At 43.9% G+C, this 13327-nt stretch overlaps 1 protein-coding gene across 3 annotated transcripts in view; it reads right to left on the bottom strand.

Moving 5' to 3' along the window:
• Window positions 1-47: 47 nt before the first annotated feature.
• The window catches only part of M1AP (meiosis 1 associated protein), a 71998-nt gene continuing 58718 nt past the window's right edge, over window positions 48-13327 (bottom strand). The window contains exons 8-11 of one of the 3 annotated variants that reach the window (XM_045884701.3): window positions 3507-3713; window positions 2273-2413; window positions 1752-1763; window positions 48-1247 (exon numbers count right to left, since the gene is read on the bottom strand). In XM_045884701.3, coding sequence (XP_045740657.2) covers window positions 1068-1247; window positions 1752-1763; window positions 2273-2413; window positions 3507-3713 — 540 coding nt within the window. In that variant the 3' untranslated portion in view covers window positions 48-1067. Of the gene's footprint in view, window positions 2414-3506; window positions 3714-13327 lie in introns of all 3 variants that reach the window. The other 2 variants (XR_010405587.1, XM_064572283.1) reach the window with 2 other exon arrangements.

The raw sequence follows: 13327 nt of genomic DNA, 5'->3' as shown, positions 1-13327 counted from the left end.
ACACGGTGTGCTGCGTGGGTGTGGAGGGGATCAGGAGAATGTATGGGGGGGGCCACAGGAGGAGGAAGGGGTCCCAGGGAGGTGAGTTGAGCATTGTGGTGGATGAGAACCTAGGTGGTCCACTCAGGCCCACTTGGGCTTGAGCCTGTCTCTGGGATGCTGGGTGAGTTGTATAACATCTGTAACCCTCAGTTTCCCTCAATGCCCCTTTGTAAAATGGGAAAACCCAACAAGAGATTCTACTTCACAGGGTTGTTTGTGTGAAAGGAGTTAAGTTTCTCAAGTACTTAGTGCAGTCTGAAGCACAGATTAAGCATTTTATAAATGGTAGTTATTCCATGGATGGAGAGGGCCAACAGAAAGGTGGACAGGCACGGGGAGAGGAGAATAGGAAGGCAATAGGTCTTTTTCACACCATCTTTTCCTCCTGTTCTCAGCTATATGACACCACCTGCCCCAACACACACAAATCCACACACGTGCGTACGCGCGCACACACACTTTACCTACAGGTACTCAAGCACCAACCATTTTTCTGTTTGAAGGTCAAAGGGAACTGCTGTGTGGTGGGTGTAGTGGGAAGAGCATAGGCTTCGGAATGAGGCTTAAATTTCAATGTACTTATTTTTCATGAGCTCTGAAAACCTTGTCCTTCTCTCCTGAGGTCCAGTTTCCCAAAGGTGACCTGACCTCATGTACCTGCTTATAGGGAACTACAAGGAGAAATTCAGGGTTGGGAATGCTCTTAACAATAGTGGAGACTTACTAGGTATTTAATCTTCATCTGTGTTAATGGTATCAAATGATCCAAAAGAAAATGAACTCCTGCTTGGAGAAGGAGAAAGTTCAGGTGTGTCTCTTCTGGGCCTGAGTGGCGGGGGGCCGGGGCGGTAGCAGCACGGAAGACAGAGGAGGGGAAGGCTCCAGGTGACTCCGTTTCCCAGTCACCTGGAGCTCACAGAGGCACAAGTGGACAGAAGGCAAGTCTCACCATGGAAAGCCATTCATTGCACGAGCCTTAGTATGGATGTGGTTGAGCAGGGCAGCCGGGCTCTGGGGCTGGGGACTCAGGGCCCCCAGGGATACTCCTCCTCTTTCTCCTCCCCCACTTCCTCCTTGGAAGGCCAGAAGAAGGCTTCTGAGGAAGACTTGCTGGCTGCTGGCATCTGGAGGGCTCTGCCAGGGGTTGGAGTCATAGGCAGGGGGGCCACTGTGGCTCGAACTCGGTTTGTCTGTAACTGCCCAGCCTGCAAAGAAAGCAAGCTGACTTCTCTGAAGCCCAGACCACAGTTCCTGATCTCCTGTCCTGGTCCCTGTTTTCTCCTATCCTAACTCCTTCGTGTGTTCCATCCCTTGAGTGACAGCCTCAAGGCCCAGGGCAGTGGAGTCCCCTGGGCTCGTCTCCACAGCGCCCATCTCCTGGCTGAGTGTCCCTCCTGTTAGCTTGCGTACCAGCTAACTAACTTGTGGAGGGCTCTTCTCCCATCTCTAGATTGACTGTAGTTTGGAAAGATCTTTCTTTTATAACTTCAGCTAAGGCAAAGCAGGAGTTTCTAAAGTTCTGTTACTGAGAAACTAGGAAAAGATTAATAGGGACAAAGGGAAATATTGTAGAATATGAATTTCATAAAAATAACTCCACCCTCAATTCCTTTTCTCTCTTTAACTCTTATTGCTAAAGCCCTGACTCCAGTTGACTAACCTTGGTCAGCCTCCTTTTCCTCATCTGTACAATGAGCATTAACACTTACCTTGCAGGGACGCTGTGAGGATTAAATGAGAAAGACACATGTGAAAGCACTTGTCACAAAGCCTGGCAAATGGCTGTTGTTCAGTAAATGCTAATTTCCTTCCCTTTGGACATTTGTTTTTCCACCTTCCATTTAGCCTCTTCTTTAAACAGAAGTTGTGGTCTTGGTGCTGTCAGTTTGCTTAGTGGGACAATGGTCTGTTAAATGACTAATGAGTTATCATAAGTGCTACAGTTAAGATACCTAAACATTATCATATGTAAATGCCCAGTGCCCAGGCAGAAAAGCGTCCCTACCAGGCAGGGGTTGTAATTTCCTTTGTTTAGGGCAAAACGCTGGTCTTTTTCTTCTTCCACTGTTGGCTTGGTTCTCTCCTCCATGGTGGTGGTGGTGGGGGGGGGGCGCGGAACCCTGGGCAGTGGGCTACTCCCTTGATTTCGGGGAGAGGGGAGTTGAGGATAGGGTAGGAGGGCTCTCTCTGGGTGTAATGGGGAGGAAGGGGAGTAGGGAGGGAGCTGTACCTTTCTCAGGGCGCGGCTCTCACAGCTTGGGTGGAGCCGGTCCTGAGGCTTGATCAAGGTGCTGCTCAGGTGTGAGTACAGGTGGCTGCAAGCCTGCAAGGGGTTGTAGGTGGGCTCTAGTTCCAGGCTGTCCAGCACGCTCTGATGAAGAGAGAAGAGGAGGCTCACCCAGGGAACTTGAGGTCACAGAACACAAGATGTCAGGCAGAGAACTTGCAGTGTGAGAGGCTGGAGGATGTGTGAAGACCCAGCGCTTCACTGAAGACTGAAATAGATGTGGGTCCCACTGGGTGTCCTGGCCCCCAGATCTGAGTGCTTGTGATGATGTACAGTTCTGGCAAGAGTATAACAAGTAGATGCAACCTCGAGTGGTTAGGGACGCGGCATAGTCTGACCCCAAGAAGTGTGTCATGGAATTCTGAGAGGGGCTGGAGTGCCGTGAGGGTTACAAGGGATCCGGCGGGAGGGGGTGTCTGAGGCCTGGGGGTGCTCACAGTCTGCTGGTCGAGTACACTGAGTTCTCTGCCTGGCCTGTGAGGTGAGCGTAGCCTGAGGACACACAAGCACAGCATTCCTGAGCAGTCAGGTTTTCCAGCCACGATATCCTGTGCCGGGAACCACTGGCCCCGAAGTGAGACATTGAGTGAGCCATGACCACTCGTGCCCACCTCTCTCTGCATGCCCATGGCCGCCAAGGCAAGAACACAATCCCAGGCTCTGTCCTCTCTGCACATAAGCCAGTGATCCAGCAGTGATGTGGTTCCAGTTCTCCTTGCCCAGAGCCCCTCCTTCTGCCCTCAGCCAGGGGAGGCTGGCAGAGGAAATCCAGAATCCAGATCCGAGGAAGAGAGGAGGAGGAGGGGGAGGAGCGGGAGAAGGGGGAGAAAACGGCCCGCAGCGCGCAGTTCCCTCTGTTGTCTGGGAGTCTCATTTTGAAGCGCTTCCTATCCCGGACGCCTACACTGGCTACCTTTTCCTCAACAAACAAAAACAGATGCACACAAACAGGTACCCACATCTGCACACACACAATGCAGAGGAAGACCCGTGGGAACACACCATCACACAGACACACATCACATTACTGACCCTCCACCACCTTTTTGGCACAACCACTTCTCCCTCTGCTCCCCAGTCCCTTCCCCCACAGGCTCGCTCCTCTCCCTCATCCGTTTCTCCAGCTCCCAACTCTTCTCTCCCTCTGTCTGTCCCATGAGATCTGAGCTCCACGTGCCTCCACAATCTTAAGGCTGTCATCAGGTGGGTCCTCAGGCAGCAGGGGGAAGGGGCTGGGCAGCATCAGTTCCCGAGTGGCCACTGCCTTCACCAGCAGAGTGGGGGAGCGTGATGGCACAATCACATAGAAGGTGTTGGCAGGCTGTCTCAGGCTGTGTCCTCCGCTCAGGGGCTCCCCTTTGGCCAACAGCAGCCATTCTCTTTTCTGAAACAAGAACATATATAAATGCTGGTTCACCTTCAGTCTTTGGCATGTTTTAAAGATCAATCCCCATCAAGACTTCCCCAAGTTTCTCTGGAGGTGTCAGGGAGGCCCAAACCATTTTACTCTGGCCTGGGAGAGAGGGACTTCCTGCTTAAGTTGCTAGTGCCCCAAGGTACTGCTCTTCCTCTCAGCTTGGAGTTGTACACAAAAGGGTTAACAATGCAGAGACAAGAGATGCCCTTTAACCTGAAGTAGGTGTTCACCCCGGAGATGGCTAACATATTCCTCAATGGTAAATGTAGAATTTTGAGAATTATAATTCTTAAAAAACAGAGTCTTGAAACAGAGACTTGTGAAAATTCAAGTCTTATTTTGAGGGTGAAAAAAATCTGGTTGTATTGCACAACTCAGATCAGAGTGGGCTGGCTAGGGAATATCCCTGGAATACCCAGAAAGGGTTTAAGAAGGTGGTCAAAGTCACCTGCCAAGAGAGAGGAGGAGGAGAGAGCAGGGAGAAAAAAGCTTAGGTATGAGTAGGTACGTGGGGGACAGGGCCCTTGAGATCAACTCAGCCCATCACAGGACAAAAAGAAGGGTCAGAATTCTGGGGGCAATGACACCGAGTGAAAGCTACTTCAGAACAGAGGGGTGACTCTGTCATGTGCCATGGCTAAGGAGAAGAGAGATGTGGACATACCCGGATTTTGTAGGTGTGCCCTTTTATTTTATTTTATTTTTTTAAAGATTTTATTTATTTATTTGACAGAGAGAGAGACAGTGAGAGAGGGAACACAAGCAGGGGGAGTGGGAAAGAGAGAAGCAGGCTTCCTGCTGAGCAGGGAGCCCAATGCGGGGCTCGATCCCAGGACCCTGGGACCATGACCTGAGCTGAAGGCAGTCGCTTAACCAACTGAGCCACCCAGGTGCCCCAGGTGTGCCCTTTTAAATCAGGCATGGGAATAAGGCAATTTGCTGTAGTAGTGTTTCAAGGAAAACCACTAAACTCCAAGAAATGTGGAGTCAGAACTGTTAAAATCATCTGTAAATTGTGCCCTCTTGCTGGAGGTGATCATCACTTACACATGGCACAAACATAACAGCCTCCCTGTTACAGAAGATGAAAGAAAGCATACTAGTTCTACCCCACTCTTAACTTATACAAAAAGTTGGAAGAAATAATATGAGAGGAAAGGCAGACAGAGGAAAAAAGATCTTAGGGGATAAAGGAACATCAGTGTCTTGTGGAAGACAAGTGGAAAGTGACACAGTGAAGCACACGAAAAGCCTTGCTGAAACATTATTGTTATACCTCAGGGGGAATGTGCTGGGGTGGAGGTGGTGTGGAAGGTTCTGGACACTTAAAAGCAGTGTTGTCATGTTGTGCAGCACAGAACTCTGAGGAGGTCTGGTAGGCTGGGCGGGTGGTAGCTACCTTCAGAAGTTTATGCTTTCTTAACACTTTGCTTATATTTGGTAATGTGCTGTCTTCTTGAAAAACAGACCCAAAATGCGATGGAAAGTCTACCTGATCCTTCTCAAATTCATTAAATTGTAAATAGATGATGTAGAAATCATGGTGTGTTTTTGTGTGGGGAGATTTGCCCCTGCTCTGAGGACATGGCCTCTTTAAGCCTGGAAGGGGTAAGTAGCAAGTGGCGGGGCATTCCATTTTAACTGGCTCAAATAACTTCTGATGTAGATCAGGCTTGGATTATTACAATTATTTAATCTTCTATTTTTACGCTCATTTATGCATTGTTTGTGAATTAGTTTATTTATTAAGAATGTATTGAGTGCCTGTTATGTCCCAAGCACTAGGCATGAGTATATAGAAATTCATTAGACATGTTCCTTGCCCCTTGAGAGCTTATAATATAGTAAAGGGAAGGTTTGTAGATTAATGTTAGTCCAGTATTTAGGATGACCAATTCTTCTGGTTTGCCCATTTTTAGTAATGAAAGTCTTACATCCCAGGAAACCCCTCAGTCATGGGCAAATGGGGGTAGTTGGTCACCCTTCTAAGGTGAGAAAGAATAGAAAATCTTGTCACTGTGGCAAGTCCCTGGGGGGCTAAAGTATGGCAATAGACATTTTCTGGACTTTTTTTTTTAAAGCAATATGACATTTCTTACACCTCGGTGTTATGGAATAAGTTCATGACTGCTATATTGTGGCGTTACTAAGAAACTTTGAATGTTGCACACAGAAAAAGTATGATCCCTAGAATTTGTGCCTATGGATTTTGAGACAATAGCTAAGTTCCTATTAGAGAAATAGTATGCAGGATTGAATGAAGCCTCTCAAGAGCAACTCCTGATGTGTGGAATATCAGAGGACTGGCAAGAGATCGAGTTGAAAGGATTTTACAGAATGCTTTAGAACCTCTGGGCCAGTTTACAGAGCGGTTAGCAGAAGGCTCTGGAAGGAAGAGAGGCAAATGCACTTGTTAGAGTTTGATAAATATATTAACTTAATCTGTAATTCCCAGGAACATTTGGGGAAAGTGAGAGATAGGGAAGTTGAATTTTAAGGTCCTTATTTTGGACTCTGAATTTCTAACCCTTTCCTATCCGGATAGTGGTTAATGGCACTAGAGATCTGAAGTCCAGGATCCAAGCTTGAACATGTTACCCAGGTCATGGGTTGACTTGTAGGTACAGGCAGTTGTACCTGTGATGGAAATGTTTAGCTGCCAGGGCAGGTATGTGAGGCTGAGAAAAGACATGGGATGTCCCAGAAGACTAGCTTTTGGGTCTTCAAATTGAACAATGCTTAATGATGGCAGATGACAAAATCTGTTTTTGCTAATTCTATTTTTTAAGATTTTATTTTTAAGAGGCACCTGGGTGGCTCAGTCGTTAAGTGTCTGCCTTTGGCTCGGGTCATGATCCCAGGGTCCTGGGATCGAGCCCTGCATCAGGCTCTCTGCTCAGCGGGAAGCCTGCTTCTCCCTCTCCCACTCCCCCTGCTTGTGCTCCCTCTCACGTGTCTATCAACTAAATAGAAAGAAATAAAATAAAATCTTTAAAAAAAAGATTTTATTTTTAAGTAATCTCTACACCCAACACGGGGCTTGAACTCACAACCCCAAGATCAAGAGTCACATGCCAGGTGCCCCTTTGCTAATTCTAAAATAAGGAGAATGAGTTAGATGCTGAATTTACCAGAAAGCAGGTAAAAAATGTATCTGTATTTGTTGTGTTTGCTACAGAAGGTGCTAGGGAGCTTAGATTTTAGAAGGTGGGCACTGATTCTGTTTAGAACAGGTATGGACAGGGGCAGAGTTGAAGGGCATGCCATACTCCAAGCTCATTCTCCCCCACCTCTGCCCTAACTTCTAATTTCTAAGGCTGGGAAAGAAGGCGTGGTAACCACTGTTGGTTGACTGGCCACTACCCTCCCTGCCCCTCTCCTTTCTCTCTACACATTTTTCAGTTTTTCAGTGATTGGTCTGGGGTGACATGTGACCTAGATTTAAATAATGAGACATAAGTAGAAGTTGCTGTGTGAGACTTCTGGAAAAGCTTTATAATATGCTGGCAGGCTTTTTGCCTCTTGACTGTACTCCTTTTCCCTAGGATAGGGCTTGGTCTTAAGGCACAATAGCCACATGAGGAACAGGCATAAGGATGAAGTACGTTTGCTATGGAGGCTGCAGTGGAGAAATGCAAAGATCCTGGGTCTTTGATGGTATCAGTCTCAGAATTGTCTGTCCCCACATTTCTTGTTATATCAGAAAAATAAACTCTTACTTAAGTTAGAGTTGGATTGGTCTGTTAGTTGCAGCCAAAGGGGTCCTTTACAGATAGCAAAGGAAAGGAAGAGGATATAGCTAATGCGGAGACAGAAGTAGAAAGGACAAATTTAATGATACCAGTATAGGCCTTGCCAGGATGGATGGGAATTTATTATAACAGGTAAGATCTTTAATCTCACCAAACTGGCCCTTCCTTGGTCTGCCATCAATATGATGTCCTGGGACCAAATTCAGCAATTAGTTTTTGGGAAGTCAAAAGTTATACATGGATTTGACTGCATGAGAGGTTGGTACCCCTAGCCCCCTATGTTGTTCAAGGATCAACTATATATATCACAACCACGTGGGATTTATCCCAGGAATGCAAGGTTGGTTTAATACCCCCAAATCAAACAATGTAATACACCATGTTTCTAGAATAAAGGACAAAAACTACATAATCATCTCAATGCATGCAGAAAAAGCATTTGATAAAATCCAAGACCCTTTCACGAACAAATGAGAAACAGAGTGGAACTTAACCTGACAAAGAGTTCTACAAAAATCCCACAGCTAACATCATAAGTAGTGATGAAAGACCAGATGCTTTGCCCCTGAAGTCAGGAACAAGACAAAGATGTCTGCTCTTGCCAATTCTATTCAACATTGTACTGGAGGTGTATTGAAGACCAGAGGGCCATTTTCCACATTTTCTGGACTATTAGGGCTCTAGGATTTTGAGTATGAGCTAGGGAGAGGCACTCATAAAGATACTGGGTGTGTCAACATTCTAGTTCTTGGGGATTAATATTTTCTAAACTTGGGTTAGAAAAAAATACAATATGACATTTCTCACATCAGAATGCTAAGGTACACCCTCATACACTTTACCACTGCTGTGAAGGTCAAGATAGATGTGAGAACCAGGTATATGGGTGGGTAAAGGGCAAAAAAATGAATGGGGGCAGGCTGTGGTGGGGGCAGGAACAGCTTCCTAGTGAAGGTATTTAAGCAGAATCTGGAAAAAATGGGTAGATATTTGTCAGGGAGAGGCAAAAGAAAGGAAGCAGCATTAAAAAAAGGTATGGAGGTGTGGAACAGTTTGGCATATTTGGGGTACATTTAGCAATTTATTAGTGTGACTGGAATAAAGGATGGAAGGGGTGTGGTAAAAGATGAAGCAAGAGAAACAAACAAGGCTGGATCACAAGAAGCCCATGGATCCCATGTTAGCCTGCTGTCTGTTCTAGCATCTGTCTGTTTCCCCTGCAGCCCAACACACTAACTTCATTCTGATTTTTTTTTTTTAATGGCTCCTGACCTGCTATCACCCCACTCTCAGCTTGGATTCTTGTTCTTGACTCTTTGCCTAATGTAACCAAGGACTTTCCATTTCCCCACCCATTTACAGCCCAACCAGGTCATTGCCTATGTAGTTACTCTCCTGCTGGACACATCCTGGCTTGAATTCTGTCACTCCTGTGGCCAATTAGGGCAGACATGGCCTGTAAAGCTCTGGAATGTGTCTCAAGAGACTCTGACATTTTAAGTAGGAAATTGAAAGACCTAGGTGGTATTTTAATTTCTTTTTCTAGTTCATACAGACATGACTTTGTAAGAGAAATGAGGATGTGGAAAGTGAGTCATTAGCTACATAACTGGGACTACACAGTAGGATTTGGTAATTGAAATTATGTTTTCCTGGTGATGGATAAATTCATCTCATAAATACTTAGAAAAATTAATTTTATTTATTTATTTATATATTAATTCTCTACCACATTCCACAAAGCAGTTATGCCTGTTTAGAAAAATGCAACAATACAAAAAAGATAAAATACACAAGGGATTGGACAAAGGAAAAATAAGGGTAGGGCAATAAAAGAGCCAAGATTAGGTAAGCTCAGAGAAATGCAAACCACCCACTTTTGCTAAAAGGGAGCTCCACAGCTTTTCCTGATAAAAGTGTTTGAGAAGTTATCTTATGGATCCTTACTGAGGAGTGGATGTATTTCAGAGAACTCCTGCAATCAATATGATAATGAACTTCATATGGTTATAGAGTGGTTAAGAGTTTGGGTCCTGGAGTCAACCTTTCTGGATTCCATCCTGGCTCTACCATTTACTAGCTGTGTAATCTTGGAAAACTATTTAACCTCTCTAGGCCTCAATTTCTTCATTTGTAAAAAAAAAAAAGATAATTATTCCTACTTCAACAGATGGTTATGGAGATTATATAAATTAATATTTGTGAAGTCTTTAGAACTGCTTCAGGCAAACAATTGGCACCATGAAGTGTTAACTTTTTAAACAAAAATATATTGAATAATTATTAGATAATATTTACTAAATTTTGTGAAATTAAAAGTAATGTATAATTCTTAGATATAGATCTATAAAAGTTCCAGAGAATGAAGTAAAAACACATTGTTCTCTTGTGGTCTGGATTGATCTAAGAATGAAATGTATGGGAATGGATGGATGGCACACATCTTTCAGGAAGGGCCAGGGAATGGGTTTATCAAGAGCCTTGCTTATCTGATGAAGTGATATTCTTCTGAGGAAAAGGAAGTAAAATACTCAAATAAAACAAAATAATCTATGAGGAGGATGGAAAGATATAACAGTCAATTCTCACCTAAGAAAATCAGGGGATGGAACAACATTTAAGGCTGTAGTCAACTAAGATTTAGAGCATGTGTAAAGTGTAATTAGAAAAGTTACACGACATTTATAGTTGATGAGGACTGGTGGGCTGGTACTAAGGATTAGAATTTAATTATGGCAGTGTGGAGTTTGTTCAGAAGAACTACTCTAAAAGAAGGGGGCAGAGAAAGAGACAGCATTGAATGAACTGAGCTATGCTTATAGTTGTAAGGAAACCCAGGAACCTGAAAATGAGAACTTGGTGGAGTCAGCCAACTGGCTGAGAGTAAACCAGAAAATGTATTACAGTCTGTCTAGCTGAATAAGGGATGTGAAGTGGGGGATGAATGAACATTTAATAAGCATCTCCTTCTACATCTGAGTGGGATGGAATGGCCAGAGGCACACTGGTTCTCTTGCCTAGAACAGCTAGAAAAGCTGGAATATACAGAAACCATTTGTCTGAAGGCAGTGAGGAGGTGCTGAGACAATGAAAATGAGAGGTAGCTAAGTTTCTGGAGAGGGAAGAATCCAGAGAGATGAGGAAATTACTGCAACTGCTTTTACCCTGAGGGTGCATGTTGATTCTGAGTTGGAGGGAGAGCAGGTGGGAGCTGAGAATCTAGGATTTGCATATGTTGAGGCACTTGCAAGGGAGCAGAGAAACCAGCAGATCTTTTGGTGGAGACCAGCCAGGGGTGGGGTGGGTGCTCAAACCAATTTTTCACTCAGCACATTTACCAAATATGGGGGCTACATGGAGCAGGAGGCAAAAATGCCCAAGAGAAAGCCTTTAGAAGCGGTGTATTTTAACAGACTTGGGATAGAGTGATTAGAGTTGGGGTTGTCCAAGGGAAGGGGATGCACATAATATACCAGGTTTCAGGGGAAAATCCTGGAAGGCCAAGAGCAAACCAGGGGTAAATGGAGCCTTAGTAGGACTGCAGTTCAGCCTGGACTCAATACAGCTTCTGAGTAGAATAGGATGATGTGTCATCACTCTATCTGCATAGAGTGCAGGGTCAGGATGGACCCTCTCTAGAGGAATACCAATTGGAGCCTCTACGATTTATTTAGACACACTGAGCATCTTTCATTAGAATATTACCAGGTGCACCAAAAGACAGGACCACATGTCTGAAAATCAGAAGAAAAAAAGAGAGCTAAAACAAAGCCACAGGTGATCCAGGTATTGGGATTGGCATACAAGAACTTTAAAATAGTTATGATTAGTATGTTCAAGAAAATATGTGAAAAAGGAACATATGAGTGGCTCAGTCAGTTAAGTGTCTACCTTGGACTCAGGTCATGATCCCAGAATCCTGGGATTGAGTCCCACATTGGGCTCCTTGCTCAGCAGGGAGACTGCTTCTCCCTCTGCCTGCCGCTTCCCCTGCTTATGCTCTCTCTCTCTGACAAATAAATAAATAAATAAAATCTTTAAAAAAAATAGGTGAGAAAATGGAGAATATCTCCAGAGAATTAGAATCTATTAAAAAAAAAGAAACAAATGTAAATCATAGAACAGCTAACCAACCACCACATGCAAATCATATGCCAGACATAAGCTAGGTGCTTTAAACATGCAATATTATTTAATCATCTTAAAAACTATATGAGATATATCCTGTTGTCTCTATTTAACATGTGACAGGGACAAGAGTTACTAATGTGTGTCTGTCATGCACCTTTTTTTTTTCTCCCCCACTCTACTTTTTTCATTCTCCCCCACTCTACTTCTACTCACAAAAGGAGAAGGCTTGTGAATTCTATTCCTGGATGTTTTAAATAGGAAGAGAGAGACAGGACCTGAGGGGGAGGCAGACTATGTCAGAGGGGCTAAGCCAATCTATAGAATATGTATATAGCTGAGAGAGGGAAGAAGGTAGAGGAACAGGGACTGGTGATGTAGATATAGTTTTATTTTTTTTAATGTGTGTGTGTGTGTGTGTGTGTGAGAAAGGCTCTTGGAATAGCTCCTGGTTAGATATAATTGAGGAGTGAAGGAAGAATATTTGAGAAATGTCATTGTGGGTTATGAACTATTTCCTCTTTGATGTTCTTTGAAAGTACAAATAAATTTTAAAATTACTTTTTGGCCTCTGGATAGTGCTTCTTTGTGTACCATTTATGCAGAGATTAGCCAAATGGGGCCACTAGGTTTGTTAAGGTTTCAAATAAATGAATATACTGTTGCATAGAGAGGTTAAATATGTTACCTGAATTCACACAGTTGGGAAATAATGAAGCTGTCAGGAACCTAGGGCCATCTGATTTCGAAGCCCATGCTTTTCATGGACAATACAAACTACATTTTACCACAATAGATTAGAAAGCTTCCTTGCCTTGACTCCCCAAAAAGAGAGGTAACAAAGGGAGAATTTCTACTCTGAACTTAACTTTGACTAAGGCTGAGAAATTAGTTGGTAAAATGGGAAAATGGTAGAAATGCCAGGAAGAGGCAATCCTATTATCCTGGAGTCTGGGTAGTCAGACTTATATCACAGACTTTAACCCAAATCATAAGATCATATATTTGAAAAGCTAATAGAAACATTCTTTTCCCTAAAAAGAAAATAGACCACACAAATGTCTAATGATAAATCCAGAAAGACCTCATTGCAGAAGTACCATTTGAGCTGAGTTTTTCAGGATGGGGTAGGGTTTGAACATATGGTGAGAGAGAAGAAGGGACAATATGAACAAAGGTTCAAAGGTGTGGCAATTTAAAGTTTGTATATTAATTTGGCTGGACTCTATGGTGCATGAAAGGGGATGATGGGAGATGGACTAGAGTCTGAATACTGGCTAAGGAATATGAACTTTAAAGTATAATCAATAATAAGCCACAAAATATCTTTAAGCTAAAGAGTAGCAGGATCAGTGCTGTGTCTCAAGAAGATTAAACAGGTGGCAGTACATAAAATGGACTGGGAAGGGAAACACTAAAGGCACTGAGACAAGAGATTATTGCAACATTACAGGGAAGAGGTAAACAGACTCTGAACTAGGATGGTGATGATAAGAATGGAGAGGAGAAAAACATGCAGCGATGCTATGGGGAGAGAACAGGCAAGGCTTACGTCGCTGGGTATTGGCACCTCCGAAAAACATGTGGCAGTCAGGGGAGTGCTTCAGGAAGATTAACGGGGTCTAACAAACAGGGCAAACTAGAAGAGGGGAAAATTGGAGGTAGGGAAACTAGTTAGTTTACTGAAGAAGCCTGGGTGAG

This window comes from Mirounga angustirostris, unplaced genomic scaffold (genome assembly GCF_029215605.1).
Source record: "Mirounga angustirostris isolate CCGP_5_RB_7025 unplaced genomic scaffold, mMirAng1.0.hap1 SCAF_10, whole genome shotgun sequence".
NCBI lineage: Eukaryota > Metazoa > Chordata > Mammalia > Carnivora > Phocidae > Mirounga > Mirounga angustirostris.
The sequence above is the reverse complement of the archived record's forward strand: the minus strand, read 5'-3'. Positions and strand labels throughout refer to the sequence as shown.